Genomic DNA, 18,310 nt, shown 5'->3' with positions numbered 1-18,310 from the left:
ATATATATATATATGTATGTGTGTCTATATGTTTGTGTGTCTGTGTTTGTCCCTCTAGCATTGCTTGACAACTGATGCTGGTGTATTTACGTTCCCGTCACTTAGCGGTTCGGCAAAAGAGACCGATAGAATAAGTACTGGGCTTACAAAGAATAAGTCCCGGGGTCGATTTGCTCGACTAAAGGCGGTGCTCCAGCGTGGCCGCAGTCAAATGACTGAAACAAGTAAAAGAGTAAAACAGAGAGTAAGACAATGGAATGATGATGATGAGGAAGATGAGGATGGTGGTAATAGCGAGAACATTAGTTAATAATCATGATGATGATGATGATGATGAAGAGGATGTTTAAAGGTTGACTTACAAATCATCTTCAACTTTCATGCGATCCCCTTTCTTGAACGAAAGGTCTTCGTCGGTAATGGCATCAAAGTCATACAATGCTCGAACAATTAAAATATCTGTCAAAGAAAAACATACACCACAGTTAGTACAGGTATTATCGGAACATGGTTTGATAGAACATCATCACCTTTAGCCATCAGGCTAGGATTTCTCTTCAGACCTAGTATTGTAATGTATTGGGTTGTCAGGAAAGTTCGTACCGATTTTTAAAGGAAAGAAAAAGGTGGTTGTTAAGCAAGCTACTTACCAGACAGCCACTCTAATCAAAAGATTAGATATTACCTAATCTTTTGATTACACAGCCATCCTCTCAACCTTCTTTACCATTTTTGTAATTTTTAAAATGAACTTTATCTCCTACTTCGAAATGTTTTGAAATATTTCTTGTATTTCCTTCAAATGTATTTTTTGTCTTTCTTTACATGTATTTTTTCCTGGTCGATTTACCAAAGGTCGATTTTATTTTACACGTGAACATTAACTCTGCTGGTGACTTTCCTGGATTAACATTTGGAAAAACGGCAATAGATACTTGCCATTACATTTTTAATCATCCAAATATGAACCACTTTGTTGCACAATGCGTCTCCATCTTTCCTTTAACTTGAAAATACCCTCTTCCCAGAATTGAGGTGCTTTCATGGTAAAGGATTCATCTAGGTATCTTTTTATGTCATCCAAAGAATTGAAATTTTTACCAATAAGACTATTCTGCAGAGACCTGAATAAGTGGAAATCTGAAAGAGAAATATCTGGTGAATATGGAGGGTGGGGTAACACATCCCAGCCGAGCTGCAGCAATTTTTGTCAGGTTCCCAAAGCATCAAGTGCCGAAAATGAACTTTCTTATCTTCCATTTTAAAGGGTTACAGAATTAAAACAGGTTATAAGAACATAAATCTTCTTCCAGGAAAAGATAGCTTAAACTGTGCTCTAAATGGAGGTGCAGTCAAATCCTATTTTATGGACTCAACCATGTTCTAAAATAAGTTGAAAGGTAAGCTGCTATAAATCGGCATGAATTCTCCGGACAACCCAATACTTTATCAAAGAAAGGCCGACACCAGTAAAAGAAAATGTGAGATACCGGTGTAGCTGTTTGATACAAATGACAAAAACTATGCCAGAGCAAGCTTTTATGTCAGTGCTTCTCAACCTGGGTCCACATGACTCCTGAGTGGCCATACAAATAAAATAGCAAATTGGGGATCCACAGTAGTATTTCAAGGGCCCATAAAATGTTTTGATTTAAATGTATGTATTGCAAGAAACAGCTAGGTTTCTTTCTCTGCCTTTTCACATAGTTTAAGCTATACAAGTTAATGTGTGCAAAACAAAATAGAAATTTTGGAAGGAATAAATATAAAACTAGCTTTTAAACATCAAAAGGGGGGGGGTCACCACAATAAAATAGCAAACAAAGGGGCCCAGAGGTGAAAAATGGTTGGGTACCATTGCTTTATGTAATCACTCAACTTGTTAGAAATAAGAGCCAACTCTGCTTTAACCCTTTCATTACCAACCCGGCCGAAACTGCCTCTCACTCTGTAGTACAAATGCCTTGTTTTCTTAAGTTTTGAATTAAAATCTTCCACCAAACCTTAGTCACAATTTATGTTCCTAACACTAGCTGAATGATAACTAAGTTATTTTACTAAATTCTTTGTTATATTTAACCCTTCTGATACCAACCCGGCTGATACCGCTTCTGGCTCTGAGGACAAATGTCTTGTTTTCATAAATTTTGAATAAAAATCTTCCACCAAACCTTAGTCACAATTTATGTTCCTAACACTAGCTGAATGATAACTAAGTTATTTTACTAAATTCTTTGTTATATTTAACCCTTCTGATACCAACCCGGCTGATACCGCTTCTGGCTCTGAGGACAAATGTCTTGTTTTCATAAATTTTGAATAAAAATCTTCCACCAAACCTTAGTCACAATTTATGTTCCTAACACTAGCTTAATGATAACTAAGTTATTTTAATAAATTCTTTGTATATTTAACCCTTCTGATACCAACCCGGCTGAAACCAGCTCTGGCTCTGAGGACAAATGTCTTGTTTTCATAAATTTTTAATAAAAATCTTCCACCAAACCTTAGTCACAATTTATGTTCCTAACATTAGCTTAATGATAACTAAGTTATTTTAATAAATTCTTTGTTGTATTTAACCCTTCTGATACCAACCTGGCTGAATCCGCCTCTGGCTCAGTAGTACAAATGCCTTGTTTTCATAAGTTTTGAATTAAAATCTTCCACCAAACCTTAGTCACAATTTATGTTTCTAACACTAGCTTAATGATAACTAAGTTATTTTAATAAATTCTTTGTTATATTTAAAATAACTGAAAGAAACACGGAGTATCTCAAAATAAATACGGTAATGAAAGGGTTAAATCATACCCAAACTTTTTTTTTTAAAAAAAGAGAAAATAAGTTAGATAATATCTGAAAATGTGAAGGGACGGTCATGGCCGACAGGATTTTGTCATAAGTCCACTCAATTAAAGCCGGCCCGGCCGGGAGAGGGGGGAGGGCTTAACACAAAAAAAATTTACTCTTACCACAAATTCCATTCAGTGGAACAGGTGGGAGCCCTCTTTCCGTTTGATCAGGATTGGACATAGCCAATGAGTCTGTTAAATCGATTGTCTTTCCTGTGTCTGTGGGTCGTTCACAACATTTTCCAAATAGAGACCCCATACTGGAACCTGTTGTGTTTCACTCACAGTTCCTAGAAAGAGTGAAATCACAACAACAACCGCCACCACCTGCAAGAAAAACAAAAACAATTCTTTATTAAAACAAAAACATTGAAATAATTATTTAATTGGTTTGTTTCTGAGTGGTGGTCCATGGCGACAGTGGGGACCTTTCACTTAACAAGGTTTTAAAACAGTGATTCCCAACCCTTATATTTAAATAAGCTTTCCCACAGACCCCTTTTAATATGCTTATTCTTATGTGTGTGTGTATATATATATATTTATAAATAAGGATAATATCGATATTTAATTATCGATATTATCAAGTGGCCAGCATGGGAAAAAATACCGTACAAAGGTAATAATTTTTTTACAACTAAAAATAAGGGTGTCTGAGAGACACCACCATGCTGAAATAGCAGTCAAAACCCTGACTTTAAAAACCACGTTAAATGTTCATATCGTACCATGCCCCTCTGTCTTATCTCATGGTACGATATGAACATTTAACGTGATTTTTAAAGTCAGGGTTTTGACTGCTATTTCGGCATGGTGGTGTCTCTCAGACACCCTTATTCTTAGTTATATATATATATATATATATATATATATATATATATATATATATCACATGACCAACCAAACCATCAGAAGAAAGAGTGAGAGAAGGTTGTGGTGAAAAAGTACAGCAGGGATCACCACCACCCCCTGCTGGAGCTTTTTGGAGCTTTTAGGTGTTTTCACTCAATAAACACTCACAACGCCCGGTCTGGGAATCAAAACCACGATCCTATGACTGCAAGTCCACTGCCCTAACCACTGGGCCATTGCATATCCACACACACACACACACACATATGTACTGCAGATGGATAAGGAGAGATGTGTGAAGAAGTGCCACTCCCAAACAGTTGAAGGTATCCGGAGGAGAGGTAGACCCAGGAAGACATGGGATGAGGTAGTCAAGCATGACCTTTGAACGTTAGGCCACACAGAGGCAATGACGAAAGACCAAGATCTCTGGAGATATGCTGTGACTGCAAAGACCCGACAAATAATGTGAGTTCATGGCTGCTTCCTGCACCAGTTTCGCATTGCACCAGTTTCGCATAGTCCCAGCCCATCCGAAGTACCTTGGATTGCAGAACGACCTGCTGTGTTTACCTTGGATCATAGGGCAACCTGCTGTGCTTGAGGAGACCTATTGAGTCAAGTACATCAACATCAAAACAAATATCAAATGGAAATTGTAGTTGTGATACCTGTACCGGTGGCACGTAAAAAGCACCATCCGAACGTGGCTGATGCCAGCACCGCCTTGACTGGCTTCTGTGCCGGTGGCACGTAAAAAGCACCATCCGAACATGGCTGATGCCAGCACCGCCTTGACTGGCTTCTGTGCCGGTGGCACGTAAAAAGCACCAACTGATCGTGGCCACTGCCAGATCAGACTGGAGCCTGGTGCAGCCTCCTGGCTTCCCAGACCCCAGTTGAACCATCCAACCCGTGCTAGCACGGAAAACGGATGTTAAATGATGATGATATATCTTTATATATATAAAACTGAGAATGTGTGTCTGTCTGTCTGTGTGTTTGCCTAAAACTTGAGAACTACACAACCAATTTCATTAAAATTTTACACATGCCTTACTTAGGGTCCATGTAGTTTCATGAGCAACAAAAAATGTTCAACTTCTTGCCTAGAGCGAGCCCATAGCAATATCATATCTTCTCCACTATTTCAGCATTATGTGTTAAAAGTGAAACAAAAACGTTTCCCTATTTTATGTCAGATACTTTCACTTTAACAATAAAAATAATAATAACAACTGAATTATATGTAGTAAGTAATAATTAAAATCAAACTAAAGTAACATGACAAAAGTAAAAATAGCAATTGGTATAAAATTGCATCAATGATTTGAACTTGAATAAGTGGTTTCAAATGAATGGGAATAAATTAAAAATAAAATTAGCGTGCAGAAATGGAATAGTCCAGATGGATAATAAAAAATTAAATTAAAGAAAAGACTATTGTCTATAAAGTATACAATGTAGAGAAAAAAGAAGATTTGAACGCATGGAGGAAAGCACCTTCAAAAAGTGTCTTGGTGCGACTATGAAAAGTATCTAATCAGAGGCGGTAAATTCGCCACAATAGAAGCAAGGTTCAAGTCAACGGAGCGTGCAAGGGAGTACTCGACTCGAACTTGCAAAGTGGAAATATTTTATTTTTACCTTTATATCAGGGACGTAGGATGTCCCCGCCCAAAATTTTAAATGCCCCCCCCCCCCGAAGTAGAGGTAGGCTGGATTGTAGCCACACTTCTATACAAGAGGAGGACAAGATAGAATTGATTGAAATTACAAGAGACGGGCTAACAATTCCAGTCTGTTATATATTTTGAGTATTGTTATCACTCGCGATATCAAGATATAACTTTGTATTTTGTATTTTATGTGTAGATGTATATATATATATATAGATGTACATGTAATATGTACACATATATACATGCACTAGCACTATGACCCGGCAACGACGGGTCTTTAATGCTAGTATATATATATATAGTTAATCCAAACATGAATACACAAAGAGAAAACACAACAACGTGTGGACATGGAACGATTATAGTATTATTGGACGCTCGGGAAAGGAAAGAAAGAAGGAGGATTTAATGTTTCGAGCGGAGTTCTTCATCAGAAACATAGGAAAAGGAAAGATCCAAGGAACGGAAGACGGAGTTAAAAAATCACACATTCAAACATTGAGATTTGAAATCAGATGTCACTACTGTTCATATCATCTGTGGATAAATTTTATAATTGATGATATTACCATTACATGGGTGGATTGCAGCCACAATAGCATTAAATAGCTATGAATTATAAATTTGTACAAAGTGTAAGGATGCTTAACAAGCATCCACCTGCTAGAAATAAGAGCTAAAGTCTTAAATTCATCCACCGTACTGCACCAAGATAACAGAGAAAAACAATACGCGAGGAAAACAGAAAGGATTAAAACATTTCACAGCCCAAATAAAAATATTATGCAATTAGGGATATCCACAAACCAGGTTTTGGCCTTTGAGTATTTTAACCCTGAGCCTCGTCAGTGTGGCCTACTAGGTAATAATCCATAAGTGTCACATTAAACTCTGACTGTGCAACTGGTTTTGTTTTGCGCCAAAAACAGAGCACATGGTGCATAAAATTTTATAAGCAAAACATTCAAACACTGAGATTTGAAATCAGATGTCACTACTTACTGTTCATATCATCTGTGGGTAAATTTTAAAATTGATGATATCACCAATATATATATATATATATATATATATATATATATATATAATATATATATATATATATATATATATTGATGATATCACCAATATATAATATATATATATATATATATATATATATAACAAAGTGGAGTTGTGGGGTACCGCACGAGTGGAATTATATACAAAAGAAGGTTTGAAAATGCAATTTAAAAGATGTTTATTTACTTTACCGGTTTCACTCTTTGGAAAAAGATTGTCAAAAGTAACATATGGAAGTTTGGTTGCGTTAACTATTGGTTGTTGCAAATTGCTACATTACATATATATATAGCTATATTCACTTATCCATTATATATGTGTGTATGTAAGGCATGTTTATATGTATATAGCTATATGTGTGTGTGTATAGATATAGACATACATATATACATGCCTTGGCTCTCTGGCAGTTACAACAAGTGTTTCAGTTGAGTTGATCAACAGAACAAACAGAACAGCCTGCTCATGAAATCAACTTAACATACAGTTAGTCGAGCAAATCTACCCCGGGACTTATTCTTTGTAAGCCCAGTACTTATTCTATCAGTCTCTTTTGCCGAACCGCTAAGTGATGGGGACGTAAACACACCAGCATCGGTTGTCAAGCAATGCTAGGGGCACAAACATATACACACATATATATATAAATATAATATATACGACAGGCTTCTTTCAGTTTCCGCCTACCAAATCCACTCACAAGGCTTTGGTCGGCCCGGGGCTATAGCAGAAGACACTTGCCCAAGATGCCACGCAGTGGGACTGAACCCGGAACCATGTGGTTGGTTAGCAAGCTACTTACCACACAGCAACTCCTGCGCCTATATAATACATGTCATATAAAAATTTATGGCTTATTTAATTAAGGAAAGAGTTAATCTTGATGAAAGAAAGGTATATCAGTTTTACCAAGGAAAGTACTATGGATAATCTGTTTTTAGTGAGACAACAGCAAAAGTGCTTAGCTACTTCGACTTTGCATTTATTGACCTAGAGAAAACTCTTGACAGGGTCTCTTGATCCGTTATCTGGTGGTCACTAAGGAAGCTAGGAGCAAATGAATGGCTTGTGAAGGCCATAAAAGCCTTGTACAGAGAAGTATACAGCAAGGTGAGAGCTAACGATGAAGATGGCAATAAATTTAGTGCAAAGGTAGAAGGTCATTATGACTTAGTTCTCAGTTCTCTTTTATTTATCTTTTACTTGTTTCAGTCATTTGACTGCGGCCATTCTGGAGCACCGCCTTTAGTCGAGCAAATCTACCCCAGGACTTATTCTGTGTTTCTGCTCTGTGTTTCTTTCAATTACTTCAAATATAACAAAGAATTTAGTAAAATAACTTTTGCCATTTAAATATGGCTAACCCCTAAGGGTGGATGCTACTGTAGTTTGTAGCCCCAGGAGGACACCTCCTCCAGCTGGCTATAGACACACTTTCTGTGCCCTATCAGTATTTGCAAAGGGAAGCCATCCTTCTTGTCTTCAACTTATGATACATACGGACTCGAGTTTCTGGGTATTGACCCGTCGTCGGCGTGTGACAATCACAGTTGTCGATGAAAAGTAGGTTCCCTTCACAAAAGATAAAAAATAAGTTCCCTTCACATGCCAATGACAAGTCAATACCCAGAAACTCGAGTCCGTGTGTATCATAAGTTGAAGACGGCAAGGATGGGTTCCCTTTGCAAATACTGATAGAGCACAGAAAATGTGTCTATAGCCAGCTGGAGGAGGTGTCCTCCTGGGGCTACAAAGTACAGTAGCATTCACCCTTAGGGGTTAGCCATATCTAAATGGCAAATATACGTCACAGTGTGTTGTAGCTACTGTTTTTAACTCGCTCTGAGATTTATTATAACTTAGTTATCATTAAGCTAGTATTAGGAACATAAATTGTGACTGAGGTTTGGTGGAAGATTTTAATTCAAAACTTATGAAAACAAGACGTTTGTACTCAGAGCCAGAGACAGTTTCAGCCGGGTTGGTAACGAAAGGGTTAAGTCTGGTTGGCCATGGAAATGCTGTTATACAGAATCTATAGTAGAATTAGGAAAGAAATTTTGGGTGTAGCAGTAAAACCTAGAATCAAGGGGTCTTATAGTTAACTTAGCAAAGAGCAAAGTTTTAGTACGTACTCTCTCTCTTGTTTCAGTCATTTGACTGCAGCCATGCTGGAGCACCGCCTTTAGTCGAGCAAATCTACCCCGGGACTTATTCTTTGTAAGCCCAGTACTTATTCTATTGGTCTCTTTTGCCGAACCGCTAAGTGACGGGGACGTAAACACACCAGCATCGGTTGTCAAGCAATGCTAGGGGGACAAACACAGACACACAAACACACACATACATATATATATATATATACATATATACGACAGGCTTCTTTTAGTTTCCGTCTACCAAATCCACTCACAAGGCTTTGGTCGGCCCGGGGCTATAGCAGAAGACACTTGCCCAAGATGCCACGCAGTGGGACTGAACCCGGAACCATGTGGTTGGTTAGCAAGCTACTTACCACAGCCACTCCTGCGCAAACTTTTTTAAACATGTAAACTCTTTTGGCCGAGATGCATAAAAATGAACTGATGATATTAAATGATATTGCTTGAAACTGGTGAATCAATAAGCCTAGTCTTCAATAATTTACCTGTGTTTATTAACACTTTAGCATTTAATTTGGCCACATCTAACCTGAATATTCAACCTGCTTTATGCTAAAACTGACCAGATCCAACCTCTCACACCTAACCTACAATCATCATCATCATCATCATTGTTTAATGTCAGCTTTCCATGCTACCATGGGTTGGATGATTTGACTGAGGGCTGGCGAACCAGATGGCTGCACCAGGCTCCAATCTGATCTGGCAGAGTTTCTACAGCTGGATGCCCTTCCTAATGCCAACCACTCCGATGCTGGTGTGTTATGTTCCCATAACTTAGCAGTTTGGCAAAAAGAGAACAATATAATAAGTATTAGGCTTACAACAAATAAGTTCTGAGGGGCTCGATTTCTTGGATGAAAAACCCCTTAAGGCAGTGCTCCAGCATGGCCACAGTCAAATGACTGAAACAAGTAAAAGAATAAAAGAATATTGTAACTAAACACTGCAAAGCATTTTCTCCAATCTTGCCAAAGGTCTTTGTCTGTTGACAGGGAACACAAGGCAGCAGGCTGGCAGAAATGTTAGCATGCCGAGCAAAATGCTTAGCAGTATTTCATGTCTTTACGTTCTGAGTTCAAATTCCGCCAAGGTCAACTTTGCCTCTTATCCTTTCAGGGTCAATAAATTAAGTACCAGTTGCATACTGTGGATCGATCTAGTCACTGCTTCCCACTCCCCCAAAATTCCGAGCCTTGTGCCTAGAGTAGAAAAGAATATTTTTAAGGTGGCAAGCTGGCAGAAACGTTAGCACACTGGGCGAAATGCTTAGCAATATTTCATCTGTCTTTATGTTCTGAGTTCAAATTCCGCCAAGGTTGAGATTTGCCTTTCATCCTTTTGTGGTCAGTAAATTAAGTATCAGTTGCATACTGGGGTTGATCTAATTGACTGGCCCCCTCCACCAAAATTTCGGGCCTTATGCCTAGAGAAGAAAAGAATATTTGATATCCACCAGGTGGCGAGAAATGTTAGCACGCCAGGCAAAATGCTTAACAGTAATTCAACTGTGTTTACATTCTGATTTCAAATTCCACAGAGGTCGACTTTGCCTTTCATCCTTTCAGGGTTGATAAATTAAGTACCAGTTGTGTACTGAGGTCGATCTAATTGACTGGCCCCCTCCCCAAAAGTTTCGGGCCTTATGCCTTGTGTAGAAAAAAAAAGTTTACTGAGAACACAACAAAAACACAAGAGGTTCCATTTGTAAAGTATTGTAGTCTCTCATGTGAAGGTGCATGGCTCAGTGGTTAGGGTATTTGGCTTGTGGTTGTACGGTCATAAGTGTTGTGTCAACACATGTTCTTGAGCAAGACACTTTATTTCACCTTATTACCAGTTGCAAATTGTGATCGATCTAATCGACTGACCCCCTCCGACAAAATTCCGAGCCTTGTACCTAGAGTAGAAAAGACCCTTTATTTCCCATTTCTCCAGTCCACTCAGCTGGCAAAAATGAATTGTACTTGTAATTCAGAGGGCCCGCCTTGTCACATTCTGTTTCATGCTGAATTTCCCTGAAAACTACATTAGGGGTACATGTGTCTATGAAGTGCTCTGCCAGTTGCATGTTAATTCCATGAGCATGCTGTAGTGGGTGCTTTTTACGTGCCGGCGATACTGGCAATGACCTCACTCGAATCTTTTTACACATGCCACCGGCACAGGTGCCAGTAAGGCGACGTTGGTAATGATCACGCTCGAATGGTGCGCTTTTACGTGCCACCGGCATGGAAGCCAGTTGGCTGCTCTGGCAATGATCACGCTCGGATGGTGCTCTTAGCACCCTACTAGCACAGGCACAAGTGCCAGTAAGGCAACGCTGGTAACAATCACACTCGAATGGTGCCCTTTTATGTGCCACTGGCACAGAAGCAAGTTAGCCGCTCTGTCAAACAATATAGAAAACAAAACATGATAAATTGTTTATATGATGTTTAGTTATACCATCTTACATTTCATTGACAAAATATGATTATTGGTAACATAACGCAAATGACATAATCAAGATTAATGTCAAATCCTCAGAGACAGGTAACTGGTATTACAGATCAGCTGAAATCTTCAATGTCGTCACCAAAGGACAGCCAGTTTATAGTCTCTCATTCATGGCTATTATTTTTGACCCTTCACTGTCATGTTTTGCATTTAAATCCTCAGCAAGGTTAATAAAATAGCATATCAGTCAAATACAGAGGTTAATTTCATTTTATAAGATATCACAGATATGAACAAAATTATTGATCGTCGCCTTACTGGCACCTGTGCTGGTGGTATGTGTAAAAAGATTCGAGTGAGGTCATTTGCCAGTACCGCCTGACTGGCCCCCGTGCCGTGGCATGTAAAAGGGCAGCATTCGAACGTGATCGTTGCCAACGTTGCCTTACTGGCACCTTGTCAGTGGCATGTGTAAAAAGATTCGAGTGAGGTCATTGCCAGTACCGCATGACTGGCCCCTGTGCCGGTGGCACGTAAAAAGCACCCACTAAACTCTCGGAGTGGTTGGTATTAGGAAGGGCATCCAGCTGTAGAAATTCTGCCAGATCAAGATTGGAGCCTGGTGCAGCCATCCGGTTTTCCAGCCCTCAGTCAAAATCGTCCAACCCATGCTAGCATGGAAAGCAGACATTAAATGATGATGATGATTGTAGATTAGGTGTGAAAGGTTGGATCTGGTCAATTTTAGCATAACTGGCTTGTGGCGGCCAAGCGTTCGCAGCGACGTCGCTTTTTGATCCTTCGATGTCGGCTCTTCCTATCATTGCGAAGCAGAATTCGCAAAGCGTTGGATTGTTCACCCACTAACAGGGAACGTGAGCTGGGATTAGACCGTCGTGAGACAGGTTAGTTTTATCCTACCGATGCATCGCGCGTATGCGGCGCCCCGAGTCGCGTCGGGGTACTCGGCGTGCGGTCAAGGCGGCGGCGCGCTCGCGCGTCGTCCGTCCTGGCCGTGCCGCCAGCATTTCTCCGGCCGACCTTAGGCGGGCGTCGGCAACGTCAACTCGGCTACGGCTATCCCGTCCAGTACGAGAGGAACCGCGGGATCAGAGCAACGGTTAAGTGATGATGATGATGATGATGATGACGACTAAGGCCACACCCCTACTCCAAAACATTGTTGTTTTGAGGCTGTCGACAGTGATAGGACTTTGAATACAACTCACATACCCTCTGTGTCTGTGCTTTTTCTTAAGCTTTTATTGTATAACGATAATCTCTAACAGTTCTCTTCCTGTCTTTTGTTCTGAAAATAAACTTTGAAACATGTGATAAGACATTATTAAGCTTATCTAAACCAACTAATCTAAGCCGAGGAGGGAAACTGTCATTTGAGTAAATTACTGGAAATAGCAGCTAAATTTCCCACAACAAATCACATCCCATGACACCATAATACCAATGGCATATGTAAAAAGATTCGAGCGAGGTCATTGCCAGTACCGCATGACTGGCCCCTGTGCTGTGGCATGTAAAAGGGCACCATTCAAGCGTGATCATTACCAACGTCGCCTTACTGGCACCTGTGCCAGTGGCATATGTAAAAAGATTCGAGCGAGGTCATTGCCAGTACCGCCTGACTGGCCCCTGTGCTGTGGCATGTAAAAGGGCACCATTCGAGCGTGATCATTACCAACGTCGCCTTACTGGCCCTGTGCCAGTGGCATATGTAAAAAGATTCGAGCGAGGTCATTGCCAGTACCGCATGACTGGCCCCTGTGCTGTGGCATGTAAAAGGGCACCATTCAAGCGTGATCATTACCAACGTCGCCTTACTGGCACCTGTGCCAGTGGCATATGTAAAAAGATTCGAGCGAGGTCATTGCCAGTACCGCCTGACTGGCCCCCGTGCCGTGGCACGTAAAAGGGCACCATTCAAGCGTGATCATTACCAACGTCGCCTTACTGGCACCTGTGCCAGTGGCATATGTAAAAAGATTCGAGCGAGGTCATTGCCAGTACCGCATGACTGGCCCCTGTGCTGTGGCATGTAAAAGGGCACCATTCAAGCGTGATCATTACCAACGTCGCCTTACAGGCACCTGTGCCAGTGGCATATGTAAAAAGATTCGAGCGAGGTCATTGCCAGTACCGCATGACTGGCCCCTGTGCTGTGGCATGTAAAAGGGCACCATTCAAGCGTGATCATTACCAACGTCGCCTTACAGGCACCTGTGCCAGTGGCATATGTAAAAAGATTCGAGCGAGGTCATTGCCAGTACCGCATGACTGGCCCCTGTGCTGTGCATGTAAAAGGGCCCATTCAAGCGTGATCATTACCAACGTCGCCTTACTGGCACCTGGCCAGTGGCACATATGTAAAAAGATTCGAGCGAGGTCATTGCCAGTACCGCCTGACTGGCCCCCGTGCCGTGGCACGTAAAAGGGCACCATTCGAGCGTGATCATTACCAACGTCGCCTTACTGGCACCTGTGCCAGTGGCATATGTAAAAAGATTCGAGCGAGGTCATTGCCAGTACCGCCTGACTGGCCCCCGTGCCGTGGCACGTAAAAGGGCACCATTCAAGCGTGATCATTACCAACGTCGCCTTACAGGCACCTGTGCCAGTGGCATATGTAAAAAGATTCGAGCGAGGTCATTGCCAGTACCGCCTGACTGGCCCCCGTGCCGTGGCACGTAAAAGGGCACCATTCGAGCGTGATCATTACCAACGTCGCCTTACTGGCACCTGTGCCAGTGGCATATGTAAAAAGATTCGAGCGAGGTCATTGCCAGTACCGCCTGACTGGCCCCCGTGCCGTGGCACGTAAAAGGGCACCATTCGAGCGTGATCATTACCAACGTCGCCTACTGGCACCTGTGCGTGTGGCATATGTAAAACGATTTGAGCGAGGTCATTGCCAGTAGTACCGCCTGACTGGCCCCCGTGCCGTGGCACGTAAAAGGGCACCATTCGAGCGTGATCATTACCAACGTCGCCTTACTGGCACCTGTGGCGGTGGCATATTGTAAAACGATTTGAGCGAGGTCATTGCCAGTACCGCCTGACTGGCCCCCGTGCCGTGGCACGTAAAAGGCACCATTCGAGCGTGATCATTACCAACGTCCGCCTTACTGGCACCTGTTGCCAGTGGCATATGTAAAACGATTTGAGCGAGGTCATTGCCAGTACGCGCCTGACTGGCCCCCGTGCCGTGGCACGTAAAAGGGCACCATTCGAGCGTGATCATTACCAACGTCGCCTTACGGCACCGGTGCCAGTGGCATATGTAAAACGATTTGAGCGAGGTCATTGCCAGTACCGCCTGACTGGCCCCCGTGCCGTGGCACGTAAAAGGGCACCATTCGAGCGTGATCATTACCAACGTCCGCCTTACTGGCACCTGTGCCAGTGGCATATGTAAAACGATTGAGCGAGGTCTTGCCCATACGCCTGACTGGCCCCCGTGCCGTGGCACGTAAAAGGGCACCATTCGAGCGTGATCATTACCAACGTCGCCTTACTGGCACCTGTGCCAGTGGCATATGTAAAACGATTTGAGCGAGGTCATTGCCAGTACCTGCCCCCTGACTGGCCCCGTGCCGTGGCACGTAAAAGGGCACCATTCGAGCGTGATCATTACCAACGTCGCCTTACTGCACCTGTGCCGGTGGCATATGTAAAACGAGTTTGAGCGAGGTCATTGCCAGTACCGCCTGACTGGCCCCCGTGCCGTGGCACGTAAAAGGGCACCATTCGAGCGTGATCATTACCAACGTCGCCTTACTGGCACCTGTGCCGGTGGCTATGTAAAACGATTCGAGCGAAGGTCATTGCCAGTACCGCATGACTGGCCCCCGTGCCGTGGCACGTAAAAGGGCACCATTCGAGCGTGATCATTACCAACGTCGCCTTACTGGCACCTGTGCCGGTGGCATATGTAAAACGATTTGAGCGAGGTCATTGCCAGTACCGCCTGACTGGCCCCCGTGCCGTGGCACGTAAAAGGGCACCATTCGAGCGTGATCATTACCAACGTCGCCTTACTGGCACCTGTGCCAGTGGCATATGTAAAACGATTTGAGCGAGGTCATTGCCAGTACCGCCTGACTGGCCCCCGTGCCGTGGCACGTAAAAGGGCACCATTCGAGCGTGATCATTACCAACGTCGCCTTACTGGCACCTGTGCCGGTGGCATATGTAAAACGATTTGAGCGAGGTCATTGCCAGTACCGCCTGACTGGCCCCCGTGCCGTGGCACGTAAAATGGCACCATTCGAGCGTGGATCATTACCACCGGTCGCCTTACTGGCACCTGTGCCGGTGGCATATGTAAAACGATTTGAGCGAGGTCATTGCCAGTACCGCCTGACTGGCCCCCGTTCCGTGGCACGTAAAAGGGCACCATTCGAGGCGTGATCATTACCAACGTCGCCTTACTGGCACCTGTGCCGGTGGCATATGTAAAACGATTTGAGCGAGGTCATTGCCAGTACCGCCTGACTGGCCCCCGTGCCGTGGCACGTAAAAGGGCACCATTCGAGCGTGATCATTACCAACGTCGCCTTACTGGCACCTGTGCCGGTGGCATATGTAAAACGATTTGAGCGAGGTCATTGCCAGTACCGCCTGACTGGCCCCCGTGCCGTGGCACGTAAAAGGGCACCATTCGAGCGTGATCATTACCAACGTCGCCTTACTGGCACCTGTGCGGTGGCATATGTAAAACGATTTGACGAGGGGGCATTGCCAGTACCGCATGACTGGCCCCGTGCCGTGGCACGTAAAAGGCACCATTCGAGCGTGATCATTACCAACGTCGCCTTACTGGCACCTGTGCCGGTGGCATATGTAAAACGATTTGAGCGAGGTCATTGCCAGTACCGCCGTGACTGGCCCCCGTGCCGTGGCACGTAAAAGGGCACCATTCGAGCGTGATCATTACCAACGTCGCCTTACTGGCACCTGTGCCGGTGGCATATGTAAAACGATTTGAGCGAGGTCATTGCCAGTACCGCATGACTGGCCCCTTTGGTAAAAGGATTTTACTATCTACAAAGATCAAGGGATCATTCACGAGCCTCTTGAAATTATTTGCTCATCTTTTATCTTTGCTTTTACTTGTTTCAGTCATTAGACTGTGGCCATGCTGGGGCTCCAGCTTGAATTTTTGCTAAACAAATCCACTCCGTACTTATTTAAAGCCTGGTCTTTATCTTATTGATCTCTTTTGCCATAAACACATCAACACCAGTTGTCAAGCAGTGGTGGGGGATATAGCCACACACGTATCATCATTATTTAATGTCCGTTTTCCACACTGGCATAGGCTGGACAGTTTGACCAGAGCTTGCGAGGCTGGGAGTCACACTAGGCTCTATCGGCTGTTTCAACTTGGTCTCTACAGCTGGATGCCCTTCCTAACACCAACCACTTCACAGAATGTACTGGGTGCAGCACTAGCACCAGTCCTTTTTACAGGGCATCATCACCAATAGAGTCATATAAATATATTTATATACACTTATTATAAATATTTATATGTATAAATATAAATAATCTACATATATAAAAGAGAGATTCTGTCTGTTTGTCCCACAAAGTGAAACTAAAACCAGACACCATCTCTCAAAGATTTTCTTTCTATGTCTCCTCTATTCTCTATTTGCTCTATATTCTCTGTCTGTCTGTCTGTCTCTCTGCCATGCTACTTCAAAGAGATTCTGTCTTGTTGTTTGTCCTGCACACACACACACACAGAAGTAAGGACCTAAATCCTTTAAAGGGACGTTAAGCATCCAAGTCCGCTGGTCCTATCCAAAGCAAAGAATATATGTAAAAATCTATAAATTCAATATTGGTACAATAAACAAAGTATAATAAGGAAAGGAAATAGAAGTGTAGACATTACTCCATTCCAAGTTTTGAATTCACAAATTAGGCTTTTCCTCAGGAATTCATTATTGGAATGAATGGGTTCTTCTAACAAAAATAATAAAGACCTTTACAATAGCCCAGAAAGGAGCAAACAATTAAATTACAATAGAAAGAAATTAACCGAATGCCAGACCAATGAAAAGCAGAAAAATATATAAATACACTTCAGCGTTAATTCAAATGACAATTCATAATTTATAAATACTTGTTAATGACATTTGCAATTACCGTCTATACAAAACAAAATAGACAATCAATCTACATATATATTATTATTATTATTATATATATATTATATATATATATATATATATATATATATATATATATATATATTATATTATATTATATTATATTATATCAATTAGAGATAAAACCATTATTAGGCAAATCAATCAGTGAAAAACATAAGCCAATACATAAAATTAATTTAAAAATATATAAGTTAAAAATAAAAAGTTATTTAAATAATTTAAGCTTATAAATTTTATATATATATACAAATATATATATATATATGTATGTATATTTTTATATTTATATATTATTTTATTTATTAATTAATTAATTAATTAATTTTTTTTTTAAATATCAAAAGTATTAAAAGTTTAATAAAAGATATATATGTGGAGGCGCAATGGCCCAGTGGTTAGGGCAGTGGACTCGCAGTCGGAGGATCGCTGTTTTGATTCCCAGACCGGGCGTTGTGTGTGTTTATTGAGCAAAAACACCTAAAAGTTCCACGAGGCTCTGACAGGGACTGGTGGCGAGCCCTGTTGTACTCTTTCGCCCCAACTTTCTCTCACTATTTCTTCCTGTTTCTTGAGTAATGCTGCGATGGACTGGCGTCCCGTCCAGCAGGGGGGAACACATACACCATTGAAACTGGGAAACCGGGCCCATGAGCTGGCTAGGCTTTAAAAGGGTGCATAAATAAAATATATATATTCATAAACGTAAAGTCCAACCATCCACCATCCATAACCAAAGCAATAATTAGGAACATAGTCACCAGAATATCGCGACTATCAGCCACAGAGGAAATATTCAACATGCATGCACCATGCTACAATGAAGCACTAGCTAGTGCCGGATACAAAGAAAAAATTCGAGTTCACACCTAATGCAACCACAAAAGAGCACTAATGCACACACAAATAAGGCAGAATATACACAAAACACAAAGAACAACAAACACATAACAATAAAGACACAACAAAAGAGTGGGAGGAAAATAGAAATAGCACAAAAGATTAAAGAATAATGGGAAAACAGGCACAGAAAATAGGCTGAGAGAACCAAACAAAAGATACAA

At 41.9% G+C, this 18,310-nt stretch overlaps 1 protein-coding gene across 2 annotated transcripts in view; it reads right to left on the bottom strand.

Moving 5' to 3' along the window:
• Positions 1-18,310, bottom strand: part of LOC115223463 (tyrosine-protein kinase SRK2) — a 130,722-nt gene that overhangs the window by 35,400 nt on the left and 77,012 nt on the right. For both annotated transcript variants that reach the window (XM_036512518.1, XM_029794051.2), the window contains exons 2-3: positions 2,976-3,182; positions 363-459 (exon numbers count right to left, since the gene is read on the bottom strand). In XM_036512518.1, the coding sequence (XP_036368411.1) occupies positions 363-459; positions 2,976-3,114 (236 nt within the window). In that variant the 5' untranslated portion in view covers positions 3,115-3,182. The remainder of the gene's footprint in view (positions 1-362; positions 460-2,975; positions 3,183-18,310) is intronic.

The sequence above is a fragment of the Octopus sinensis genome, linkage group LG23 (assembly GCF_006345805.1).
Source record: "Octopus sinensis linkage group LG23, ASM634580v1, whole genome shotgun sequence".
NCBI lineage: Eukaryota > Metazoa > Mollusca > Cephalopoda > Octopoda > Octopodidae > Octopus > Octopus sinensis.
Note: the sequence above shows the minus strand (reverse complement) of the source record. Positions and strands in the feature narration are given on the sequence as shown.